Source organism: Sprattus sprattus (assembly GCF_963457725.1).
Source record: "Sprattus sprattus genome assembly, chromosome: 19".
Classification (NCBI taxonomy): domain Eukaryota; kingdom Metazoa; phylum Chordata; class Actinopteri; order Clupeiformes; family Clupeidae; genus Sprattus; species Sprattus sprattus.
Genome location: NC_137917.1, coordinates 14,009,118 through 14,035,991, shown reverse-complemented (window position 1 = coordinate 14,035,991; position 26,874 = coordinate 14,009,118). Strand labels below are relative to the sequence as shown.

The 26,874-nt window shown below is 46.1% G+C and overlaps 1 protein-coding gene across 3 annotated transcripts in view; it reads left to right on the top strand.

Moving 5' to 3' along the window:
- Positions 1-3,316: 3,316 nt before the first annotated feature.
- phactr4b (phosphatase and actin regulator 4b) overlaps positions 3,317-26,874 on the top strand; it is a 38,537-nt gene continuing 14,979 nt past the window's right edge. For 2 of the 3 annotated variants that reach the window (XM_080858283.1, XM_080858281.1), the window contains exons 1-4: positions 19,265-19,379; positions 23,016-23,189; positions 23,721-23,801; positions 25,287-25,757. In XM_080858283.1, coding sequence (XP_080714409.1) covers positions 19,334-19,379; positions 23,016-23,189; positions 23,721-23,801; positions 25,287-25,757 — 772 coding nt within the window. In that variant the 5' untranslated portion in view covers positions 19,265-19,333. Of the gene's footprint in view, positions 3,438-3,737; positions 3,783-19,264; positions 19,380-23,015; positions 23,190-23,720; positions 23,802-25,286; positions 25,758-26,874 lie in introns of those variants that run through there. The other variant, XM_080858282.1, reaches the window with a different exon arrangement.

Below are 26,874 nucleotides of genomic sequence, written 5' to 3'. Positions count from 1 at the left end.
TCCTCCCTGCATCTTTCCCTGCCTTCTCTTTTTATACCTCTCTGTGTGTCTGTTTGTCTGTCTGTTTGTCTGTCTCTCTCTCTCTCTCTCTCTCTCTCTCTCTCTCTCTTTACCTCCCTTTCTCCGTCTCTGGCTCTCTGCCTTCCCCCTTCTCCTCCTATTCCCAACCCACAATCACTCCCAGTATTCCCAACCCACAATCACTCCCAGTATTTCCAGCTTTCCTGTGTGAGGAGGCTAATGGTACAGCTCAGGAGTGAGATTTATATGTGTGGTTAGCGCTGGCTAGCTTTTTGGGATAATTCTGGTGTCAGAAACCCCAAATATGTGAAGCGCGCTGGCAATACTATGCCAGCCTAACATGGGACCGGACAGCCCAGAGTCTGCTAACCCTTAAGTGGCAGAATTCAGGGTTTGTCCGGAGTCTGTGACAAAGCTATCAAAGGTTCAAAGAGCATAGGTTAATATTTGCCCTCACCACCATGGAGGTGGGGGGTGGTTCATGGGCTGTGTTTCAGTGCACCATAGACTACATCTAGAATCAAAACCATGCTTAACGGCAAACAGTGTGCATATGTGCGCGGTTGTCTCGCCTCAAATGTCACATCCTTGAGTCTGTATGTAGGTGTGTATGCGCACGCACGCACACACACACACACACACACTGCCTGAGTGCTTGTCCTTCACTGTCCCTGAAAAAGGTGCAGTGACGGCAGATCTGCTTGAGGTAGCTGCACTAAAATAAGCTGCTAACGCCTTCACACACTGTTCCCAAGGTTTAGTGCTGTCCTGGCTGTGCCACTCATTTACCGAATGGGTTTATCTTTCTCTTTCTACCTCTATTTCTCTCTCTCTCTCCCGCGCACACTTTCTCTCATGATTGCTCTTTCACTCTCACTCTCTCACTCTCTCTGTCTTTCTACCTCTATCTCTCTCTCTCTTGCTTGCTCTCTTGCTGTCTCTCTCTCTCTTTTTTACCTCTATTTCTCTCTCTCTCTCTCTTGCTTGCTCTCTCTCTCTCTCTTTCTCTCTCGGTTACTGTTCCTCTCTCTGTTCTCTTGTCTCGGTGGGATTACCAACATCTGTCCAAACGCCTGCGTGGGTGGTTGTGTTTGTCTGGAGATAATGTGATGATATGATGAGGCTGATGTGCCCACCTATCTCTCAGGCCCTCTGCCCAGGAAGCAGTCATCAGTGCTCTGTTTCTTTGGTTCCACGCCTCTGTTCTATGGTTCTTTAGAGGCCTCCTTATAGCATTCCATATACTTAGGTTATTACCTATGTAACCAACCGTGTTATAAACAGTTTTCAGCCTTTGAGAAACCTTTTGCTTTGTTTGTTAATGGAAGAGAATGAGGTGTATTTTTAGTTAAACACAGGACAAGATGTTAAAGCTCTTGTGCGTTTGGTTTGACTTTTCACAGCTGCCAAACCTTTCACTGCCACATGCAAATACCCAACAACCTAACCTATTTATTGTAGCAGAACAGGGTAAATTACAACCATCATACTGATACTTAACAACAACAGACAACAACAAAAATCAAAGCTGTTTTTGTGAGCATTTCCCTGGAGTTGTCAAGTGGGCACCTTCCTTCATCATTGTTTCATTGATGGCCACGACACCTCCAGAAGGCTCAACAGTGTTATCTGGCAACCCTGCCCCACTCCCATGCCCCTCCATTCTCACAATGAGTTAGGATGTCAACACGAGGCACAACAACAGATGCACCCCTAGATACACTTTGAAAAGAATTCACATGCATATTTCAGTGTCTGAACAATATGGGAAATATCCTATTTTCAACGTGAAGGTTTATGTCTTCTTCTCTGTGATCCCATAACTGTGTGTGTGTGTGTGTGTGTGTGTGTGTGTGTGTGTGTGTGTTTGTGTGTGTGTGTTGTGTGTAGTAATAAAGCAGCATTGAAAGGTCGGATAAATACATCTACTACTACTCTTATGCATGCGTGTTGTATGCAGTAATACATCTACTACTACTCTTCTGTCTATGTGTGTGCGAGTGTGTGTTGTATGTAGTAATACATGCACCACTACTCTTGTGTGTGTGTGTGTGTGTGTGTGTGTGTGTGTGTTGTATGTAGTTGTAGTTGTATGTAGTTATGAACAATTATGGTACAGTCAATGGAACATACAGGTGCACTCTAGTGCCAAAGCATTTGAGAGAAACACAAACCGTAAAAGCTGAACTGAAGAAGGACAGACATCTATACTCCCTCTCAATCGGTGTGTGTGTGCGTGCGTGTGCGGGTGCGGGTGCGTGTGTGTGTGTGTGCATCTGTGTGTCTGCGCACGCCTACCTTTCTTCTTCGCTCCCCCTCCCCCCATCACTGTGAGCTGTGATTAGGAGTGAGGGAGGAGCTGTCGCTCTGCCGTGGCTCTGAGGCCGATCGATCCCAGCAGGGCCTCGGGACCGGTTCACTAGCATTCCTCTCTTTCCACCTCCAGCGCCATCGATCGCATCCCTCCATCTCTGTCTCTCCTTCCATCTGTCACTTTCTGCCTCTCTCCACCTCTTCATTTATGTTACCTCTCCGTTTCTATTTCTCTCTCTCTCGCACACTGTTTCTGTCTCTATCTCTTTCTCTCATTATTTATGTATGTATATATATATATATATTAATTTCTCTTTCTCTGTATTTCTCTATCTGTCTTGATATTTGTTTTTTTCTCTCTCTCTCTCTCTCTCTCTCTCTCTCTCTCTCTCTCTCTCAGTCTGTCTCTTACTCTCTCTTCCTGTCCAAGTCCAAGTCTATTATAATCATCTCGGTCGGGGTCTTAATCATAATCATCTCATTTTCGCTCCCCCTCTCTCATTGTCATCCCACTCAGTCTGTCAGGCAGCAGTACTCATGCAGACTAATGCAGAAAATACTCTCTCATGAGTTTATGTAGTGCTTCACTCCAGTAGGTGTTTCTTTTTCAATTACAGTGAGAAGTGTAGCTCTTAAAACAGGCCCACAGAGCTCTGCTCTCTGACAGGGCCGGTGCATAAATGCATTGCAAGTGAAGCAGTATGGCTTACCCCTCAAAGTGGCCTGAAGTGGGGGTTTTTAACGAGGGAAGGTGAGTGAGTGTGAGTTTATGGACAGGAGCCCTTTGCCAGGATTTGATTTCAGAGTATGTGTGTGTGTGTGTGTGTGTGTGTGTGTGTGTGTGTGTGTGTGTGTGTGTGTGTGTGTGTGAGGTCAGACTGACCGATTGTGTTTTTTTCTTTTCTTCTGACAGATTGGCCTGTTTAAAGAAGACGTGACACACATATACACACACACACGCACACACACATACACCCACACACACACACTCACACACACACACTCACACATTCACTCACACATACACATATTCACCTATTCAAAGAGATGACAAAGGCATCGCTGGAAACCTCCATCTCACAAGGCCAATGACCTTCAACAGTGTAAGCCCACACTGCGGTACCCACCTACGCACACACACACACACACACATCTCTTCTTTTTCATCCTGAATGTCCACCTGCCCATTTGTAAATATGCATTTGAAGTAGTGTGTCTTACAGCACAGTTAATAGCTGCAGCACATGTCTAGTTATCCATATCTAAAAGAGCGAGAGTGAAGGGCTTCATTTTAGGTTAAATTAAGTCCTGCAAAAGTAGAGACTTTGAGGACTAGGGAAACTAGAATCAGGGCACACTGTGCATCTTTTGTTGATCTTTGTGTCTCTCTCTCTGTCTTCCAGGATCATCTTGTCGTCGCATGTCAGGCCCTGTGATGGAAAATCGTGGTGAGTATTTCCCATATTTCTCTCTTGCTCTGCCTCTCTCTTTTCTTCCTTTTTCTCTTTCTCTCTATCTCTGTCTATCTCTTGATTTTATCTCCCTCTTCCTCTCCTCTAAATGTGTGCAGTGATGCTGATCTTGCACAGACTCAGGGACACGGCGAGTGAAATAGTAAGGGACTAAATGAACTCTTTCCTCTGTGGTTTGGATGGGGCCAACTTGTTGTCGGCCTTGTCCTCTGTGTGTGTGTGTGTGTGTGTGTGTGTGTGTGTGTGTTTGAATAGATGTAGTCTCTCTCGCCAGCGTTATGCGGTGTGGGTGGGGGCCGCTGCGTCATTCATCTTTTAAGAGTGAGGGACAGAGTGAGTGGATGGCTGATTGAACGAGTGAGTGTGTTGATTAATGTATCCGTGAACGGATGGACAGATTCCCATATATAGACTGAGAGAGCGAATGAAGAGCTAAACAAACAGAGATACAATCTGATAAATGAAAGGAGAGTGATTCATCCATCACCCTTGTGGTCACACACCCAGTGCTCAGCCGTCTGTCCCCTGCAGCCGTAAGAGGCCCTGAGAGGGATGTCTCTGCCGCCCACTCCGTCTACATATCTGTGCTATATGGATACAGCTCTTAATATGTCCTGTTTCTACATCCTGACCCTGAGCTGTGCTTGTGGCTGCCTTCAGTGTTCGAATTACGGGGGGTACCGGGGGGGTCTGACGATTGAGACTTGATACCCCCCAAATGGCATTAAAATGAAACTTTGGGGGGTACCGAAAATAATGTATTTATTCTTCAAATTGCGTGTTTAAGTGTTCTTCTTATTTCTTAAATGCGTTCGATGTTTACAACGAGTAATATACTGACATTAAAATTCAAACACCCCTTGAATGGACTGTACCATTAACACGTCTTCAACGGTCTTTCACCGTTGTTATGGTATTCGTCAATCTAAGTGTAAATGATCCCGTACACTGACGGCAATCTGACTTCTGATCTGACGCTTTTGCACACATCTGTAGTCGGACAGGTGCGAAGGATATTATCCCAGTGAAGATGTAATTCAAGTGTTAAAAAAGACAGTTCCTGCCTACTGTCCATTCCACCAACAAACGTTAATACAACAACGAACTTGCGAAGCACCTGTCCAACTACATAGCCTATGTGCGCAAAAGCCTCTGTTTGAACCGTAGGCCTACGTCGTCATATGTAATTTCTTTCATATTTCATTCACAGAGCAACTATGAGCAAGAAACGAAAAGCCACCGACATAAGGGACTTTTTTGGTTCTAAAAGAAGAGTAGGCCTAAGTGTATTGAGCAATGCATCACTATGAACAATTTATTTTCCGTGAGATGAAGAACAAAAAACCCACAAACACGTTCAAACAACCAAAACGATTTCCAATCACTGTAGGGTAGGTTGCTGCAATTGTTCAGTCATGCAACGTAGGAGAAAAGGACGCATTTAACGTAGGTCTAACCTACTATTAAACATAACCAGAGCCTTTGCCATCGTTAGAATGAACTTTAAACGGAGTTGAACCCTGATAATGTTTACCCCTATTTATTTATTTATAACCTAGTTTCCTATGTACAGAGCCGCTTAAAAAAAAAAAACGTCATCACCATCCGTTTTAAAAATGCTGACCCCCCCGAAGCTGGAGTGATAATTCGAACACTGGCTGCCTTTGTTACCGTTTGTCAGTCTTCCTAAATGTACCCAGAGCCCCCTAAAGGCCCCACTGCAAGACCACACTTGACTTCACAGTCAGTCTAGTCCAGAGATGCTCAGCCCTGCCTCTGCCTCTGCTCTCCTCCCCAGCCTTGTGCCCTTCTCAACATGCTTACCATCTTTCCCTTATCCGCATACCTGACTGAACTCACAAGTGCCAATCTTGATTAGCTGCATGTGCCCAATTTAGCTAAGAGCATTATAATGATACGGATTTTAATCACGCATGCTTGGAACAGGGATGGATGAATGGATTTTCTTTTAGTGCAGTGGGTGATTGCTACTGGCTCAGATGATATATTTATGGTTGCTACTTCTCTGAGTGTTCGTGCTCTGTATATAAGGCCTTTATATAGAGGTCAAAACCTCATTTGCCCAACCGTAACATGTACAAACATGGAAAGATCTTAACATATTTTTTTTAGCTATTTGTACTATTTTTAGCTATTTGTGTTATATGTTGTTGTGTTATGTTGTCCCTCGTCGCACCAACAGGAGCAGCCCTCCAAATTTCGTTGTATGCAAATACAATGAAAATAAAGGCTTTTCTATTTTAATTTCTAAGGATTTCAGTTGGAGGTATTTTAAAGGCGTGCTGGTCAGAGTGCCCAGCTGACGTAGAGCTGATGCCGATGGACAGTAAAGAATAGCTGACCTAAGAGTGGTCTCTTACCAGCCTCAATATAGCAAGGAAGGGCTTAAAGCAACACTATGCAACAATTTTACACTTTTTGAGGTATGTTTTTATAGGCAACTAGTTTTGGTTCCATCCCCAAATTCAACACCACGATCACAGCGTTATCCTGCACCTTTCCTGGAAAGCACTGGATAGAGAAGAATGAGTGAAGCCTGTAGGGTGTGTGTCTGTGTGTGTGTGTGTGTGTGTGTGCGTGTGCGTGTGTGTGTGTGTCTGTGTCTGTTTGTGTCTATGTCTGTGTGTCTGTGTCTATGTCTGTGCGTGTGAAAGGGGTTTGGCACTTTTCACTGTTGTCATCAGATATTGTTTGGCTTTGAATTTGTGAAAGGTCAATGTGTGTGTGTGGGTAAGCATGCATTCTTTTGTCAAACTGTGGCCGAACAGGCCTAGGTTGCATAATGGTGGACACCGCATTTGTGCTGGTTGACTGATCTGTTGGCGTGAACCAGCAGTCGTTGGCGTGACCATTTGACCTTGCGTGACAACTGGTGTCAGAACTGCTGTGCTATGAGTTTAGTTGTCTAGTGGAGCCACTGTTTTGGTTGTTTTAGTTTAAGGGGTCTTTGGGTTAATTAGTGTGATAAAACCCTGATGGAGATAAGCTCTCCTTAGAGACATGATTGTAATTCGTTTTCAGTCCTCAGGACATTGCATCTTCTCAGACAACTCTCTCTCTGTTTCTTTCTTTTTTTATCGCTCTCTGTTTCTCTCTCGCTCTCTGTTTCTTTCCAGTGTTTTTGATCTCTCTCTCCCCTCCCCTCTCCTACAGGCATTCCGAGTTGAGATTGAACAGGTAGGCTAAGCAAGCCTGATAAGGGTCGCAAACCAATTTGTTCATCTCTGGCTGCTTTAGAGCCCAGAAGAAAGATAAGACGATGCAGAGAAAAGCACCTCCATCTCAAGTCCTCCTACTGCAGTAACATAGCCTTCACTTGGACTGGACGTTGGGCTTTGTCTGATGGTTTGCAGCTGAAGATGACACCCTCTGAGGGGTGTGTGTGTGTGTGTGTGTGTGTGTGTGTGTGTGTGTGTGTGTGTGTGAAAGAGAGTGTGTGTGTGTGTGTGTGTGTGTGTGTGTGTGTGTGTGTGTGTGTGTGTGTGTGTGTTTGTGTGTGTGTGTGTGTGTGTGTGTGAGAATGTGTGTATACACCCACACACTTCCGCCTCCTGGAGCAGAAGGTTCAGTTTAGCCCATTTTCTGGGTCATATAAGCAGGTTTTGGAGTGGCTGTGAAGCACCAGGCCCTCTTTGGAAGCGTGCCCCAGCGGAGAAGCTTCTAACTGGGCCATAGAGGAGACGAAGGCGGGCCTAAACCCTGCTGTCCTCCAGAGATCCACTCCCCTCTCTTTGCTCTCAGTCTGCAAGAACCAGAGCCTAGATGATCTGTAGATGATGATTGTTATTATTGTCATTATTATTGTTGTTGTTGTTGTTATTGTTATTTTTATTGGAAAGGAAAAACATCAAAGATCACGATTACCATGAGAGTTATGGTTTCTGTGTCAGATTTAATGGTATCATTGGAAGAGAGGAGTCAGTTGTTACAGACAAGAATTCTTTGTTCTCTCCTACAGAGTAGGAATTGATTCACAGTGACACATATGATCACATAAGATTCACATATGATCTTCACAGTGCTTATAGGTAGTGTAGTGCTGATACTGTATCCCAGACTTTATTTACCTTTAATCTGACCTTTATAGAGTATATGAATATGAAGAACTATAGATTATATAAGCGAGTAAATAGGAGAATTAATAAGCACACATACATATATACATACATACATTCACATTTACACACACATATACATAAATGTATGTATATATTGATATAGCTGTGTGTATGTGCATAATTCATTCATACGATTACCAAAATATACAAATAAAGATCTTCAGTCTTTATAGTGGTTCACTGAACATCACCTTAAAGGTACAATATGCAACAATTATGCTTCAGGATTAGGGTTAGGATAAGCAGTTTAACCTTAAAATAACAGCTTAAAAAAATTGGGGCGCTACAATGACATTTAATATGGAGAATCGCGTCGCTGCCATTGGCATAGCAGGGTCGATATAGGCATATAACTGCGTTCTGTAGTTTCGCCTGCCGCAGCCCGCCGACCTGACTTGTTTACCCAATACCGATCTAGTAAGTAGCTTATTTGCCGTCTTGCTTAGTCTTGTGTTGCACTTGCTAGATGTTTGACTGTGTAAGGACAGTCGTTGAGTAACTAGTTTGTCAAAATGTCAAAGTCAGCACATTTCAAGAGATTTCTTTAGTTTTAGCTGCTAGCATACCTTTAGCGAATAGCTATTAATCCTTATTGCACCTTTAACCAAACCCAACCCCTAACCTTAACCATCAATTGTAGTTAACAGACTTTGAGCAGATAGTGTGTTTATAATCTCAGCATCTGTAGATAGGGGTCTGTAGGGGACCATCCAAATAAAGTGTAACCAAATATAAAATACAGATCTTCAGTTGCCCCCCTCACAGCTTAAAGCACTATCATGGCGTGATGCTCAGTTATACGCAAAAAAGGGAAAGGTCAAATAGAAGGTCAGCATAACTTTCATTTACAAATGAGAAGCTATGAATTAGTGATGTCTCTGGCCAAAATCTAATTTCAAGCATTTTTAATAATCCTGCTTGTTTTACATGGATATGCAAGTGCTTTTATATTATGCTTCTGTGATATGGTTCCCTTTGAGACAAGATGCTTTTGGACCAAACAGTTGTAGGGACTCATTGAGAGGAACTACCCACTGGAGATCTCCTCTGAGAACTACGTACCTTCAAGTGCTTTTTTTCTGTTTGCATTTGCACCACCAGTAGGGATACTGAAGTAATGTAAACCTGACAACGGTTGGTATAGCAGCATCACTCCATCACATATAGATAAAGTCTGGTGCTGCAGTGGCTCAGGTGTTGGACCAATCAATGTGCGCCTACGTCTGGATAAATCACTGTGCGCTTACCTCACTCATGGTTCCTCTTGTTCTGGGAGAGTACCTACCCTGAGGTAGGAGGAAAGAAAAGTCCCTCAATTTGGCGTTCTAAGAACTATGATAAACCCCAGTTTGTGCAGTGTGACACACGAAAAAAGGGGGTACTTCCTCCAAAAGAAAGAACTATGAAAAAGTTCCTCTGGTCTGAAAATGCCTAATATGATTGCTGAAAGCGCCTAATGTCGGATGTTGGTATAAGCGACTGGTTCAGGCATGAATGTAGCCTGATGTGATGGCCAGAGGAGGAGGAAGGAAGTTATGGAGGTGTACAGAAGGATGCATGTGCGCACTGGGATCATGGCCAGCAGTGGTTATAAAGCATGACTGGGTGAATAGGCTACTCCTGTGTCGTCTCTTCTCTTCCCTCTCCTCCTTTCTCTTGTTTTACATCACTCCCCTTTTGGGCTGGGGGATTTCTGCTCAGTCTATAGTGAAGACTTTGTATCCCTCTCTGTTTCTCTCTTTCTTTTTTCCTCTTACCTTCTGTCCATTATTGTGAGCTCCCTCTCCCTACCCCCTCTCTCCCCCTCTATCCCTCTCTCCCCCTCTGAGCCTCAGCCCCTCTCCTCTGTGCTCTCTGAGAGCTGAGCTAATCCCACTGTGTGTGCTGGAGACTAGATAACAGCCCCTCATGCATGGAAATGAAACCAGCGTTAAAAAACACACACACACACACACACACACCTTGACCTCCCAGAGACAAACACCCCTCAGCCGTGTGTCAGAGAGGGGTCTCTGTTGTGCACGGTAACGTCCTCTTTTGAGTTTGAATGCAGCAAGTAGGGTTTGTCAGACACTCCAGCTCTCTGTTTTGTGCTCACCGTCCACAGCGAAGTAGGTTGGAGCAGCTCATCACACGCCTCCTGAGCACTGGCCTCGTGAGGAGCACTCAGAGGTTTGTGATGCACAGATTCTTGCGCTCAGTGGTAGTAAACTGATCAAGGGCCAGTTTTATGTTGTGATTTTGTTATTGTTTTTTTTTTTTTTTTTTTCGTTTTTTTTTTGTACATTGGCTTTATGGTTGAGTGGTTGCATGGCTCCATGGGTGTGTTTCCTCACGTCGGATGGAGATCAAAGGCTGTTACATAAAGACAGAAGTTTGAAATGAGAACAGGAACACCAGGTTAACACACTCATTGTTTCTGTTCCTGAAATCAACTCAGTTTTTTTTCCCCGCTCACATAAAAGTGTCTTTCCATCAAGAGATCTTGAACGCGTGCAAAATAGAATAGAATAGAATGTGTGTGTATGATTTTCTGCTGGCCATTCAAGTGTGTGTGTGTGTGTTGTATGACTGCATATCTTTCAGAGCTTAGTAGTTCTGCGTCTTCTACACTGCAGTGGGGAGTGTTTTGCATTTTTAATTTCTGCTGAGAGGATTTGTCTGATGTGAGTGTCAAGTTATCTGTTGAAAGTGTTAAAAATAACCACACTTTCTGTGCGCTCCAGATCTCTCGTCGGAAGACTCTTCATTATGATCTCACTTCTCTTACTTGATCAGCTCTGCCAAACTGTCTCCCTTTTTCTTTCATCTGTCTAGCTGTGCCATGACTCTCTTCTTTTCTTCCTTCTATCTGTTGTCTTTGCCTGTCTCTCTCTCTCTCTCTCTGCCTCTCTCTCTCTCTGCCTGTCTCTCTCGCTCTCTGCCTGTCTGTCTCTTCTCGTCCCATACCACTTTAATCCTGTGTGTATCACACCATGTGTGGTTTTGTGGCCTCTGTATCCCGTACTCACCCGCAAATGCCCTTTGACCTGGAAGTGAAAGCATTGCCAGTAAAAACAAGTGCATTCATCTACAGCTTTCATCCGCCTTTTCTACAACCAGTATCCCTAACCGGGCGTGTTGCTGAAGTGGATGCAGTCACATAACATTAACTCTATAAAGCATTTGTGTGAGGAGATGAGGGGGAGCAGCCCCTAGGCCACGTGGGACTCAGTGTCCAGTCAGTGGAGGCCCCACGTGTCCCGAGACCCCCCCCACCCGGGCTTATTATCAGTTCAGGCTGGATCCACATGCCAGGCATTCCAGTGGCTGATTGCCATGTCCGAACACACAAGTGTGTTACCTGTTCTGACCCCCAGGGGGCAGTGAGAGCAGTGTCCGGATGAAGGCAGGCCTCAATAGTTTCCCTGCAGGAGGTCATGCTTATTGTCACGCTAGTAGCTATGTGACTGGTGTTTGCTTGGTGGCTTGTTTTGGGACTGTCACCGAGACAGGGTGGGGAACTCTTCTTGAGATGCTGCAGAGAGGGAAGAGTGGGTTGGCTTTGACTGCGAGTCATGCCTGTAAAGTATCAGACTGTGAGAGTGATGTCACTGCAGCGCTTGTGTGTCTGTGGTCCTTGTGATTATGGTGGGGTGTCTGTGCGTGAGTGTGATGGGGAGATCATTGAGATATGATGTCATTTCCTCCTCCTCTCCGCCCCCCCACACGCGCTTATCATAAACACTTACTCACACACACACATTCACACTGGCCTAATTAAAGTTTGGCACCTCCCTCCACACTCCCCTCCCCACACACAGAGCAGCCTCTTAATCTCTTGCTTTCTCTCTCTCTATTTCTCTCACCCTCTCTCTCTTTTGCTCTCACCCTTTCTCTCTCTCTGTCCCTCTCACCCTCTCCCCCTTCACTTTCTCATCGCCTCCTCCTTCTCAAACCCACACTCACACACACTCACTCACTCTCACTCACTCACACACACACTCACACACACACACACACACGCTCACTTTAACCTTTGCTCGCCTGGAATGATTGGCATCCATCTGTGGCAGCTCAAATCTGCTGGCTTACATATGAACTGAGAGGGAGGGTCAGTATACGTTAGTGAGCCAGGGAGGGAGGGTGTGGGGTGAATCAGGGGAGGAGAATAAGAGAGGGAGGAGAGAATGAGAAGGAGGGAGGTAAGGTTGGAGAAAGAGAGAGAGAGAGAGAGAGGCACCGTAGGCAAAAGAAGGGGAAAACGGATACTGTGAGAAACAGTGAGAGAAGAGACGCTAGTGGGAGACGTTGACTGCGGACTAGACTGTGTCTCAAGCCTGTGGAAGACTAGATCCAGACACTAGGAGCGGAAGGCAGGTGGGTCTGGACAGGGTGTGTGTTTTTGCCCTGGGCGGCACACGCTACTCTGGGCAGTGTCACACACACACGCTGGGGCCCTAGGGGGGCAGGAGCATGGGCCAGACCCTAACGGTGGAGAACACACCTCAGGACGCCAACACACACTGCGGTGAGTGTTCTACTTCTTATGCGTGCATACACTCTGGTGCACACAGGACAACATACACACACACACACACACACACACACTCCGGTGCACACAGGATTACACACAGACACACACACACACACATTCACACACATTCAGATACACACACACACGCTCAGGCGTATGCAGGACAACAAATACTTAGACATCACTGTGACCCCACCACTGAACTTCATGTAACACTGTATTTGAGTAGCCTTTTGGAGATGCTGTACAGGCAGTGAATCACCTGTCAACTAGTTTTCAACTAAGCTAACTCTGCACCTTACTCTCACCTCTCCTGCCCAAAACTTATCGCACTGGCGACTAGTGATCAACCCAGCCACCTTAAGCCCTAAACTTATGACAAATAACCTTATTTTTCAGCACTGTCAGTGTTAACAAAAAGCCCATTGAAAGGAGGCTCTGACATTAGCAGGTTAGCGCAGAAAGCACACTTGGATCAGCATTAGTCCCTTTGTAGATGAAAGGTGGTGTTGTTGAAGCTGAGGATCTGTTGTTTGGCTCCTTGGGAAAGGGAATAACGTGAGTGAGTGGGTCAGCCCCTCCTGAAGGGGAATGTTGTTGCTCTTTGAAGTCACGGGAAAAGTAGAGGGAACAGTGGATGCTGTGGAATTTTATGATGCAGCTCTTGATAAAATGCGTTCTACACAAGAGAGCACACACACAAGCCCATATGCATTCATCACACACTACATCACTCTCTTTCTTTCTCTCTCGCTCACACACACATACACACACACACACACAGCTTATATGTCTATGTCTGAGGTCTGTCACTAAGGTTGGAATGTTAAGTCAAGAGGATCAACTGAATTACCTTGTTAGTGTGTTTGTACCTCTCTGCATTGTAACTCACTGCAAGTCTCTCTTCCAACTCCTCTCTCTCTTTCTTTCTTTCTTTCTTTCTCTCTCTGTCTGTCTGTTGCTGAAAGAATGTGTTTAAAGACTGCAGTGTGAACAAGAAACCAAAGGCATTTTTACTTCGTAGTGCGTTTAAAAACAAAAAGCTTGCCAAAAGCAGATTCAAGTGTTTATGCAGAAAATGTAGTGAAATATTGGAGCGCTTTTTTTAATTTATATATTTTTTTCTCTTGGTGGGATTAGGGGAAATAGGATTGTCTCCGGCGTGTGTGTAGCTCTCCAGTCGTTTGGCTGCGCTCCAAGCCTCTCCCTTTAAACGATGCCTTGTTATTATTATCATGGGCTGTCACTCTTTTTGGTTTAAAAGGAGGGGGAGAGGGGTTGTGGGTGGGGGGGATGTGGTTGTTGTTGTGGTCGCTGTTATGACTGTTTGCCTACAATGGTAATAGCTCTTGAGAATGCCAGTGACATTATTAAAAAAGGATTTTTGTCTGATCTGGTGTGTGTGTGTGTGTGTGTGTGTGTGTGTGTGTGTGTGTGTGTGTGTGTGTGTGTGTGTGTGTGTGTGTGTGTGTGTGTGTGTGTGTGTTCATTCAGCCTTGGTATAAGTGATTCCCGCTCAGCCATTTCTGTCAAAAAGCCTGTACCCAGAAGAAAACAGTGAAGCAAAAATGACTGTTTTCCAAATCTTCCTCCAGCTGGATAGCCTAACAAAGTGGGGCCTGGACTTCTGTCTGTGTAACTCCCTGTCTGTGTGACTCCCTGTTCGTTTGTTACCTTTCCCGTTTTGAAGGAGAAGTGGCTGATCTCCGATCAGAGGGCTGTGTCCCCTGTGCACTGGAGAGTCCTCCCAGCTCTGCCGTCTCTCTCAGAGGGAGTCTGTGGGCCAGGGGGTCTACAGGCCTCACGCTGGGCTGAGTCATTGAGCTGGGAAACATGAGCAGTGTTTCATTTCGTCCTCACAAAACACACACACAGACAGACACACACACACACACACACACACACACACACACACACACACACACACACAGACATACACACACACACACACACACACAGACATACACACAGACACACACACACACACACACACACAGAGACACGCACAGACACACTCACACACATTCACCCACACACACAGGCAGAAATGCAAACGCAGAACCACACACACACACATACAAACACAGAAGTACAAACACACAAACGTACAAACATAGACGCACACACATGAAAGCATGCATGCTCACATGGACGCACACACGATCACGTACGCAATCACATTTATGCGTACATGCACACACACACACAAACACACTCCTACTCTTCTCTTTTCTATCAGTCACTTGATTACTTTCTCCTATCCTCTCTCTTCTTCCCTGTCTTTCTGCCCCTCTCCCTCTATCCCCCTCTCCCTCTCTCCTGCCCTGTCTTTTTTCATTCTCTTTTCCGTTCACTCTCTCTCTCCCTCCCTCTGTCTGTCTGACCGCTTACTCACAGGTACTTCCCTTGCGCTTATGTTGGCCTCCTACAGCTCCTAATTATTTATGTGTGGGAAAGAGACTGTTTTTGATTAACCCTTCAGGGTGAAACTGAACCCTTATGACCCGAACACTCTGACTCCTAACAGCCAGTCATGTACAGAGGCCTGCATCATCATTCATTATCCATGTTAATCAGGGGGGTATTTGTCGGACGTGGTTGTGACAAACCTGAATAAGTTAACTCAGAGTCAATGGTAAACTTCCTAATAGAAGAGACGTTGTTTTGCTAGGAGAATGAACCAATGGGGTACTTTTATTAGGAGGTTTACCACTTACTCTGAGTTAACTAATCCAGGTACAAGGAATACCCCCCTGGTCGCTGTTCTACTGTTGTTGTTGTTGTTGTTGTTGTTGTTGTTATTGTTTGGAAACGACTGTCATGGCTTCCTCTGAGACCAGCATTCTTAAGCTTGCCTAGCGCTCCAGTCTAGTGTGTGGTAGTGTGTGTTGCAGCACCGAACAGGTTATTAGAAAGTGCTAATATGAGTGGGCTGCAGTGAACCGTAGTTCCAGTGACCCCAGGAAACGACACATAGAGGCCTGTTTAAATGCTGATTGCAGTCGGCCAATGGCAGACATGCTAAAAAGCATTGGCACAGGGTTATTTATGGAACATGATGGCTACCTGATGGGTGCACAGCTCTTGGATTCTGTTTGTGCGGATCTGCTGTGAGTGTGACGTCATTAAATAGAGTGGAAATAACTGGAACACAAACACACGTGCTGGCATGTACACACACAGCCACACACACTCTCACACACACACACACTCACACACCCAGACACACACACAGCTGAGCATCCATTTCTGCATGGAAAGACTAATCAAGCTTTGTGTTGTCATTTGCCAGCCTTGTCCAGCCAAGCACCACGTTTGGGTTTCATGTTTGAAATAGTGGCCTCTTTGTTTTCCCTGTGGACTCTCTTCTTCTCTTCTCTCCACTCCTCTTCTCCTCTCCGCTGGTTCAGCTTCAGATGGATTGGCTTACAGATTGTCCCGTGCTCCCCTCAAACAGGTGAAATGTCACCGTGTGCCCGGGATTTTTGGACTGTTTTTTTTTTTCTTTGTTTTTAATCCAGTGGAATAAACCAGAATATTTAAATTGTTCCCCTCTCTGTGAATACAGAGAGAGAGAAAGAGGAAGTCGGTGAATGAGATCAGCTGAACGGTGAACAGTGAGGACTGTAGTTATGTACAGTAAACGTTGAGCCAAGTTGGTTGGAAGGGGAAAGCTGGCGGAGTCTTTTGAAGTGGGCTTCCAGGACCCTAACCAGGGAGGGAGGGTGGAGAAAGAGAAGGAGGGGGAGAGAGAGAGATGGGGGGGGGGGGGGGGAGAGAGAGAGAGAGAGAGGGAAAGGAGAGGAGAGAGAGAGAGGGAAGTAGTGAGAAGAGAAACAGGGGGGGTGAAGAGAGAGAGAGAGAGAGAGAGAGAGGAAGTTGGTGGATGAGATCAGCTGAACAGTGAACAGCTAGGGCTTTAGTTATATACAGTAAGCTTTGAGCCCAGTTGATGGAGAGGGGGGAGCTGGCGGAGTCTTTTTGAAGTGGGCTAACTACAGAGGAGGAGGAGGAGGGTGAGAGAGAGAGGGAGAAATGAGAGAGACATAAAAAGAATGAAAGAAAATGGTTATGGTAAGGAGGGAGAGAGTGAGAGTGTTCGATTGAGAGAGAGAGAGAGAGAGAGAGAGAGAGAGAGGGAGGGTGATGGTAAGGGGGGGAGAGCGAGAGGGAGGGGTGTTTCTCCTCAGTGCTCCCAGTGGAGGCAGACTCTTATGTAACCACACAAGCTGCTCCAGGCAACCCGCCTGCCTACCACTGCTGAGCCAAACACACAACCATCGCCGCTCCTCTGCTGTTAACCTGGGCCCTCTGCACACCTGATGCCCGCTAAACCCTACACTACATGCACAGGTGCACACACACAAACACACACACACACACTCACACACACACTCACACACACACACACAAACACACACACACACACACACACATACACACACACACACACACACACACACACACACACACACACACACACACACACTACACACTACACACACACACACACACACACACACACACACCCACACACACACAGTGAATAAACAATCTCAAACGCATTACATCTCGTTCCCATGGACACCGACACACAGTCAAGGGTGAAGGAGCAGGTGCGCTGTATGCCCTATAATGCTATACTGATGAGCATGTTAGATGAGAATGGGGAAACTCGGAGAGAAAGAAGTGAGAGAAAAATAAAAAGACAGAGAGAGAGAGAGAGAGAGAGAGAGAGAGAGAGAGAGAAAAGGCAAAAGCAGAAATGACAGAGAAATAGGAAGGTTGGGAAAATGCTACAATCTGGTATGGACTCAAAGTCCAAAATTAAAGCCTGCTATGGCACACACATTGTCAACAACAGCAGGATTAATTGTTCCTTAGAAAATTAATTTCTAAAGCATAAATTCACCAGGGTCTTTCTATTGGCCTGGGTGGATGGCCTCGGTCAGTCGTGACCAGCTACTGTGCCCTGGATGAGCATTCAATGTGGACTGGTCACTTCCTGTCACACTTCCTGTTGAGAACTTGAGAAGCTGTGGAGTGGCAATTAAGTGACCTATGTTATTCTAAACGTTGTGGCTAAAGTTTACGTCTGACGGGAAAAAAGGGACCTGAACTTGACACGGCGGCCTTAGTGACTCAGCATGTCAGGAGCACAGCTGCACCTCCCCACCTCCTCGTCTCTCCATTAGCGCAAAGCAGAGGAAATTGTATGGTGCAGACTAATAGAATATCAGCTAATGGCCTCTTGTCTACAAATGGTGGAGACGGGGGTTGGTGGTGCAGCACTTAGCTGGGAGCTCTTGACTTCAGATGGTTGCGAGTTGGGCAGGCTGGTCTTTTGGCTTTAAGTGCAAATTCATGGAGAACACAGAAACCAGCTGGGGTGTGACTGACTTTTTTTTTGCACGTCATCTCTTTGTGTGTGTTTGCTATGTTTTTGTACACGCACACTCACTCTCTCTCTCTTTTCCCCTCTATCTCTCTCTCTCTCTCTCTCTGTCTGTGAAGAGGGTGGGGTGTCGTTTCCTCCCTCTGTTTCCCAGGCCTCTCCCTCCTTCCCCTCCCCTTCCTCTCCTCCTGTTTTGTGACTGTGTTTTCTCCTGGAGGCAGTCAGTCACACTCACTACACACACTTGACACACTTGACACACACACACACACACACACACACACACACACATTTAAAGAGGCTCCTCTGCTATCTACAGACATCAGACAGGACCTGGACCTGTCACGTAACGTCACAGTTCAGCAGGACACAATTCTTGGCTCAGAAGAACAGCCTCAGAGAGAGAAAGAGAGAGGAAGGAAAGAAAGAAAGAGAAGGCTTTTTCTCCACAGGGTTCATTCTGACTGCCTTTCCAGTTGTCAACATGCTCCCTGGGAGTCTAAGGTTGTGTCTGTTAGTCTCTCTGGGATAGACAGAAGGACCCAAGGAGCGACTGAATTAGGGACTTGTACCTGTGGGAGTACTACAGTCTTCCTCCTGGACCTAAAGTACCAGAGCTGTGTCCTGTGCTGTCGTGGAAAGACACCTGCTATATTCCTGTTCTGGAGTTTGAGCTTGGATAGCTAATGGATTCCCAGACTTTGACTGTGGCTCTTGTGTTTGACGTATAGTCTGGAATCAGCAAAGTGACCTCTCTACCGCTCGGTGTCTTTCCTCTCTTTCTCCCTCTCGCTCTGTCTCTCGTCGTCTTTCCTCTCTTTCTCCCTCTCGCTCTGTCTCTTGTCTCTCTCTGTCTCTACCTCTCTCCGTCTTTCCCCTCTCTCTCTCTCTCTTCATCTCTCTGTCTTTCCTCTCCTCTCTCCCTCTCTCGCTCCATCTCTCCTCTCTCTGTCTCTCTCTCTCCTTTTCTCTCCGTCTCTCCTCTCTCGCTCTCTCTTTCTCCTGTTCTCGATCCGTCTCTCCTCTCTCTCTCTCTCTCTCTAACCCTCGCTCCGTCTTTCCTCTCTCTCTCTCTATCTACCTCTCTCGTTCCGTCTCTCCTCTCTCTCTCTCCCCTGCCGGTCCTCTCTCTGGTCTCTATTGCCACAGCACTGCAGACTGTTGACAGGGTTCTGTGTGGTTCTTGGGCCTGAGAGAGGCAGTCGTTTCTCCTCGCCTCTGACTCACTGTTTGCTCACTGGACTGTAAATCGGTTGAATGAGAGAATCGACATTCCCTCTCCGTAGAAGAACCCTGTGATGAGCTAAAAGGGAGCTTGATTGACTTTCATTTCTTTCCTGGTCTTCTTCTCCCTGCCGCAACATGCCTACTCTTTGACCCCATTTGTTACATAACTAACAGAGATAAGGGACACAGAGAAGGTTTGCAGACCTCCTCCTCTTCCTCCTCCTCTTCCTCCTCCTCCGCCTAATCCTCAATGGCTTGCTGTCTCTTCTCACGTCACCATGGCAGTTGGACCCCAGGTTAGGAAAGCTCGGGGTTGGACGAACTTATCAGCGACTCACCGTATGCAGACCACACTGTTACTTGACAGTGTTGCATTTAGGATTTAGGATGAGTCATACCTTTCCTCTGAGTGGGGAAACAAAGGCGCTTGCACACACACACACACACACACACACACACACACACACACACACACACACACACACACACACACACACACACATACACACAGATACCACTACTCTGAAAAAAGGGTCTCTTTCCACTCTTTCAGATAGTATAACGCCTTTGAGCCAGTAGGAACAAGTGCAACAAACTTTAGACTTTAGCTCTTTAGCTGCTATGCTGTGTTTTAGTAAATGTTTAGCATGTCTTACCTGGCTTAAGGAACTGGCTGTGCAGTCTAACATTCCTATTGTGTTTATGTCACAGTGAGTATGGCGAGGGACTGCAGTTTCAACCAAGAAAAGTGTGTGTGTGTGTGTGTGTGTGTGTGTGTGTGTGTGTGTGTGAATGAAACGTGCATTATATGATTTCAACTTAAAGCAATAACACAAATGCCCGCGGTTGCTTAAAGCTGTGTGTGAGTCTGTGTGATGGTATAACATGCAACCAGGTCTTTTATTGCTTGAAATGTGTTACATTGTGTTTTTAGTTTTGCCTCCTGTTAGAGGAAGTTGGGGGCAATGCTAATTTCCTCCCCCTTGTTATGACTGTGTGTGTGTGTGTGTGTGTGTGTGTGTGTGTGTGTGTGTGTGTGTTTGTCGCGAAGGAGGAGATGCTCAGTGCTCCCTCAGAATTAGTATGTCAGAAAAGAGATCCCCTGTCTACTGTCTCCCATTTTAATGATAACATGCACATTGGAAGTGGTGCTCTATCATCTGTGGTGCCTCTATTGGACTAGTTACTATAGGAGGGCTGAGGTTTGGCGTCTTGCAGGGCTGACATTTCTATGCATTGGGCAGTTCCTCTTTTCCGATGGAAATAATCCATACTCAGGAGTTATTTTTCTGAGGCAAAATCAACAGGCACTATTTCACCCGGCCATGGCAAGCCAGCCAAGTCAGTTATCCATCCATCCATCCATCCATCCATCCATCCATCCATCCATCCATCCATCCATCCATCCATCCATCCATCCATCCATCCATCCATCCATCCATCCATCCATCCATCCATCCATCCACCCACCCACCCATCCATGTGTAAGTAACCATGACCGTGTCAGCCTCTAAAGTCAGGGACCTCTCTGGTTAATGAAGTAAGCTCTTGGCTTATCCACTGAATGTGCAGTGTGCTACGCTGGCCAAGTCACAGCTGATGGCCATCTGGCCTTATGGAAAAGAATTACCCCCCCCCCCCCCCCCCCACACACACACACACACAAACCACCATCACCACCACCCCAAAGCCCCACCCCTGCTTCCCCTCGCTGCCCTCCTCCCAGTGGGCCACTGTCGGCATGTTTACTGGAGTTGGCCCACCAGCTCGGTCAACCGCTCCAGTAATATCCCCTCCAGAGTTGGGTTTTGCAGCCGGGTGATTTTGCCTCGAGGCGGGCCCAGTGTTGTGGGATGCGGCCGAGGCCATCTAGATGTTTTGGGAACTGGTGTGACAGGGCTCAGATTGTCGCCAGGACATCCTGTGTATTCTGAGGTCTTAGCCGATGTTTGATAGTAAATATTATGTCTTGGATATGATGTGTGGCTGCATCTTGGAGGAACATACAAATGTACAAGAATTGTATGAGTTTTGGATTTTTGTGACTGTTTAGAAGCCCGCTTGCGTGTAACCTCCCTAAGCTCCTGACGCCTGCTTGTGACTGTTGTGCACTCACACAGCTTCTCTGAAATCAGAAACATCAGGGCATTTCAGGCCTTTTGTTTGTTTCCAGTGTGTTGATGCTTGCCATCTGTCAGTGGGCTGTTGGTGCATAGTAGCGCTGCGCGATGAGCCTCCTTCACAGCCTGGGCGGTTTGATTGTTGTTTTAGTGTCTCTGTGAGGAATAAAGAAGTACATCCTCAGCACACGGTAATTTGTTCGCCCATCGACACCCTCAGCCCTGTGTCAGCCTCTATATTGTATGCATCTGCTGCCCTCAGCGGTTACGTGATACAAAAAGTTTGGTTCGCTAGTAAAGGCGGCTGCTTGCTTCAGCGTTGGGTTAATTGTTGCGCAAAATTTACTCAGTGCAGTTCATGCTCCCAAAGGTTGCGCGTGTTGTCATGAGCCTGCCATTTGCTTGGCAGATAGAAAGCTGTTTCCCTAACAGAAAGTCTGAAGCTTGAAGTTCTTTTCAAACCTTTTCTTGGGTAGCACTGCTAAACTGAGCAGACATGCAGACTACATTTTAGTAATCTCATCACGTAACATTCGTTTTCTAAAAACAATCACATAGTATTGCATGTTTTACTGTGGTAGAAAATACGTTAGCTTAATGCTAACGTATATGGGAAATCCTATAGAGACCGCGCTAGGTATTAGCATCAATTAATTCACGTTAATGTTTTTGCATGAGCCTGACATTTGCTCTGCAGATAGATAACAGGTTCCGAAGCATTACTTTGAGTAATAAAAACCTCAATATTTGGTTATAAATAGTTTCTTCATTTTTTTTATAGCTCATACTTATTCTATTGTGAATTAGAAAATATATTTTAAAAATCGCGAGGTAAAAAATAAAAATAATAATAATAATAATATCGTGGAGTGTATCGAACCGTGGGTCAAGAATCGTGATACGAATCGAATCGTGAGGTAGGTGTATCGTTACAGCCCTATTATATATATATATAACAGAAACGTCTGTTCCGGTGTCGTTTATATCAGTGACGTTAATAAACTGTTTATTGTCACAGTAGGTCACTGTGGAAATAATCCCTTTTCTTTCTGGCCTCAGCAGCTGTGCACACATGCTCTCTTCTCCTCTCTTTTCTTGCTGGAGGAGAGGAGTGCAGGGTGGCTGAGTGTGGACAGGGGGAAGATTGAAGGGGATGGAGGGGGTCAACCTCTGATTCTGACCATGATTAGGTTTCTGTGCAGGAGTTGGTCAGCTTATTCGCTGAGTGGGGCCAACACACACAGCCCTGGAGTTTAATATAATACCCACACAGATGAGGTCCACTACCGTGTGTGTGTGTGTGTGTGTGTGTGTGTGTGTTTGTGTGTATGTGTGCTTGTGTAAATGCTTGTGTGTGTGTGTGTGTGTGCTTGTGTGAGTTTGTGGGTCTGCTTCTGTGTGTGTGTGAGAGGGTGTGTGCGTTGTTGAGTGTGTAGCTCAGGACCCAACTCCCTGCCTCACTGAGTGAGAGCTCTTTGATGAAGCCGGGAAAGCTGAAGGCTGTGCTTGAGGTGTTTTTAGGGCAGCTTGTCACTGTCCGTGTCTTTATAATAAGCGTGGCCTATTGTTCTGGTTGCGATTTATGTAGCACAGCTATAATAAACTTGCCATGGTTGTTCGGTTCACATATGTCAAGCTGCTTCTTGTGTTGTTTTCTCTCTGGTGTTGTGTATGACGGCTACTTCATTTGGGTTCTCAGAACAGTTTTGTTCATGTTCAATTTCACCACACAGCTGAAAACAGAAGGTTCCAAGTAATGTAGTATATGTGTGTGCCCGTCTGTCTGAACTTCTGATTGTTGCTTGTGCCCAGATGATGAAGGAGACCACCACCAGCACAGCACGACGGGCGGCGAGGCGGGCCACACGGGGGACGGCACCCCACCCCCAAAGCGCAAGGGCAAGTTTTCTACCCTGGGCAAGATTTTTAAGCCCTGGAAGTGGCGCAAGAAGAAAACCAGTGACAAGTTTCAGGAAACTTCAGAAGGTATATGCACTGCTGCTTGAGAGGATATATGCACTATTGCTTCTCTTTTCATTTTTCTTCTTTCACCATTTCTTTCCTTTTTTCTTTTTCTTTATTGCCTTCCTTTCTTCCTCTTGTTCCTTTTTTTCTCTCCCTATCTCTCTATCTATTCTCTCCCTCTCTCTCTCCATCTTTACCTTGTCCTTGTTTCTTCACCTCTCTCCCACCTGCTCCCCCCCCTCATGTTCTCGGTATGCATGTTTTGTTGTTTGTGGACCACCTTAACTAAACAGGCTTTTCCTGCTTAGACATTGTTGACATTATTAGCATTAGCTGCCTTGGAATAATATCCCATTCATTTTTAAGACGAATTGTGCTCACAGAGTAAGCCAACACAGCACCACAAAAAGCTTCCCCAAGACCGGCGGGGTTTTGCTCACTCACAGCAAGAGGTTGTGTCAGTCTGTAAGCAGCATTGTTGTGTTGGGTCTATACTGCTGTGATCGTTTTGTAAGGCTGTGTTTTTTCAATGGCGGCCATTTCCTCCCGCAGTTCTGGAAAGAAAGATGTCGATGAGACGCCCACGGCAGGAGCTGATCGAGCAGGGCGTGCTAAGGGAGCTTCCTGACAACGGTAGGACCACTTCCTGTTCGCCGTGAACTACCGTACACACACCACACCACCCACAGCGAGTCGAGCAGAACATCTGTTGATGTCAATCACATGTGTGTCACAACAAAACAATAGCAAATGAGCTCTAACAAAAATGTCCTCACATTAGATATTTGCTCCCAAAAAATTTCAAAATACTGTGTGCAATGTTTAAACTCTTTGGGTCTTCATCAGGCTGTCCAAACGTCCAAACGCCTGCGTCTGTGCTCAATAGTGTCAACTCTCAAGAGACCTAATTATTATAATTTTTTTGTTTTTCTAACAGCGAATCTGTTACCTTAGAACACATGTGTCAAACTCAAGGCCCGGGGGCCTGATCAGGCCCGAAAAGCCATTAAATCTGGCCCGCCAGCTCCTCAGAATGTTGCAAAAAAGTTCCATTGATTTGAATGAGCAACGGTGACATTTATTTGGTTTGCCTAATTTTCCCTCAGGATTAATAAAGTATCCATCTATTTATCTATCAGAGCTTGTCTGCGGCGGCCGCTGGTATTTCGAACACACAACAAATACTGCAAGTCCCACAATGCACTGTCCCCGCGTTGGTAGCAAATGTCAATTTAGAGAGCGCTTGCCCCACTGTCTGGCCCTCGACTTACACCCACTTTTTTTATTTGAGTTTGACACCCCTGCCTTAGAATGATGTGTGTGTGTGTATGTGTGTGCTTGTGTGTACAGAGGGAGTGATGCAGTGTAAGAAGTTTTGCACTCAACAGTGAGATGGACTGTGTTCTCATTCATATCTGCCAACACCCCATATCCACATATCAATGTGCCCCAGCTCTCTCTCACTTTTTGTGTGTGTGCAAGCCATCTGTGAGGAGACTATAAGTAATATTCAGTTCATTTTGTGCACACAAACGAAGGAAATTCAGTTTGATGCCATTTTTCCTGAGTGTCTATAGTTTTGCGAAAAGTGGAGCAAATTGTGCCTCACAGCAAAAAGCCTTGAAAGTCACTGGCTCACATCGAGGGCCCGACTCTCTACCTGGGGGCCCATTTACAGGATCCGAAAAACTGCTCCTAATTCTTCCAACTCCAAAGGAGATGAGGGCTTAAAAAAAGCAAAGCTAGCAAAGAAAATCTGCAGGAATGTGACATGACTTCAAAGCCGGTGGTTCTCTCCTGCACCTGTCTGCAGATGAAAGAGTGCTCAATCTCTCTGTTCACTGTGCCAGTCATATTAGCAGTGCACCGCCTTAAAGGTAGAGGCTGTGATTCTGGTGATAGGTTGTTTGTATTTTAGCTCAACAGACCGTCAAATTTTACCCCCAAATTTGACCCCCTACCTCTGTGCTCCTGATGGGGTGTGCTTGTTCTTGTACCTTTATCATCCTTAAAATGTTCTCTGCTGGTTAAAGTGTCATGCCAAAAAAAGTGTCAGTGCAGTTATCTTTTTTTTCTGAGTGACTGTTTTTATCAATGTGTGTGTATTTGTTCTCACAGAGGCCCACAACGCTCACGGGTCCAAGCCGCCTTATGTGAAGAATGGACACACCCTACCAGTAGGGGGCACCGGTGGCGGGGGTGGCCGGGGGCACGAGGCTGGCAGCAGGCTCCCCTCAGATACGGACCATCGAGCTAACCAACCCTGGCTACCCCAGTTGGAAGAGCAGTGGGTGCGGATGCCCCAGGACGGGGACCGGCGTGGGCACTTGGGCCCCCGGGGGCCCAGCCTGGATGACCCAAGAGAAGGCCGGAGAGGTGGCAGGCAGGGTGGAGAGGAGCGGAGGCAGGGACCGGGCGGCTGGCAGGCAGAAGAAGGACGGCGCGGAGGCAGAGGGCACCTGAACGGGGAGAAGAGGCCGGGGCTTCAGAAGGGACTTTCGGAGGACGGGCGGAGGACACGACCCGAGGCTGAGTGGAAGCCCACCCTCCCCAGGCATGCTTCTGCCGAGGAGGGGAGAGGACGCAGAGGTAAGGCAGGGGTCATGAACTTTAAGTTACTCCAGACAGGAAGCACCAGTCAGTTTCATTACTAAGACATTTCTTACAAGCCAAAAAGAGTCACCTTCATAAAACCAACCATCCATTCATTTTGTCCATCCATTCATTTTATCCATCTCTCACCTCTCTATTGTGTCTCCCAGATGAGACTGCATTTTCTCTTACAACAAGACTCCCAGACCACAAAGTCAAATGCTGGTAAGAAAGACATCAAAATATCATCAGTTATGAAAAGAGACAAGGCATTATTTCCAGCCGCGTACCCTATACCATAGCCTGATGCGCACCTACCCAGTATGTGACTACACATAGCGATGCAACAACTTTGATTGGTCCACTTGCCTGATGTATGGCGGTGTGTTGATAAGGTCTTTGCTAGCACAGTTGTTATAGCGAAAATGACAGGTCGACAAATAGTCACGCCACTATGAATTACTGACGACCGTTTAACTTCACTGGCAAGTTGTCTACTTTACAGACACACCAGCACACAAGTAGAAATGCGTATTGTGTAGGCTACGCCATACGCTCTCCTACCCATCCTCCTCTCTCCTCTTTTCCTCTATCACCTCCTCCCTCATCTCCTCCTCTCACATCTCCTTCTCTCACATCTCTACCTGCCCCCCCCCCCTCTCCCCCCCCCCTCCTCTGGCCCAAACCCAGTTGGAGTAGAACATGCCTGTTTCCCTCTGGTCCTGCTCCAGCTCTTTGATTCAGAACCGAAAGGAACAACTCGGCCCCCCCCCCTCACTCTCTCTCTCAGTTTTTAATTCAATAAGCTTTATTGAAATTACTGTGCGTACATTATTGCAAAGCATAAAATATGACCCCATAATGATAATATAAATAATGATACAAAAGAAAACCATAATAATCAAAGGGAAACAAATATACAATTATAATTATAAAAGCAAATGACATACCCTTAAGTAAGTCAAATTAAAGTGCTAATGTATTATTTGTTTATTGACAGTCATGTGGTTTTCACTCTCAGTGGGTGGCAGGAGTGTAGACGCTGAGAGGATAGGTGTATGCATTCATCTATGTCACCCAGGAGGAATTATCTGTTTTCTCTCTTTCTCTATTT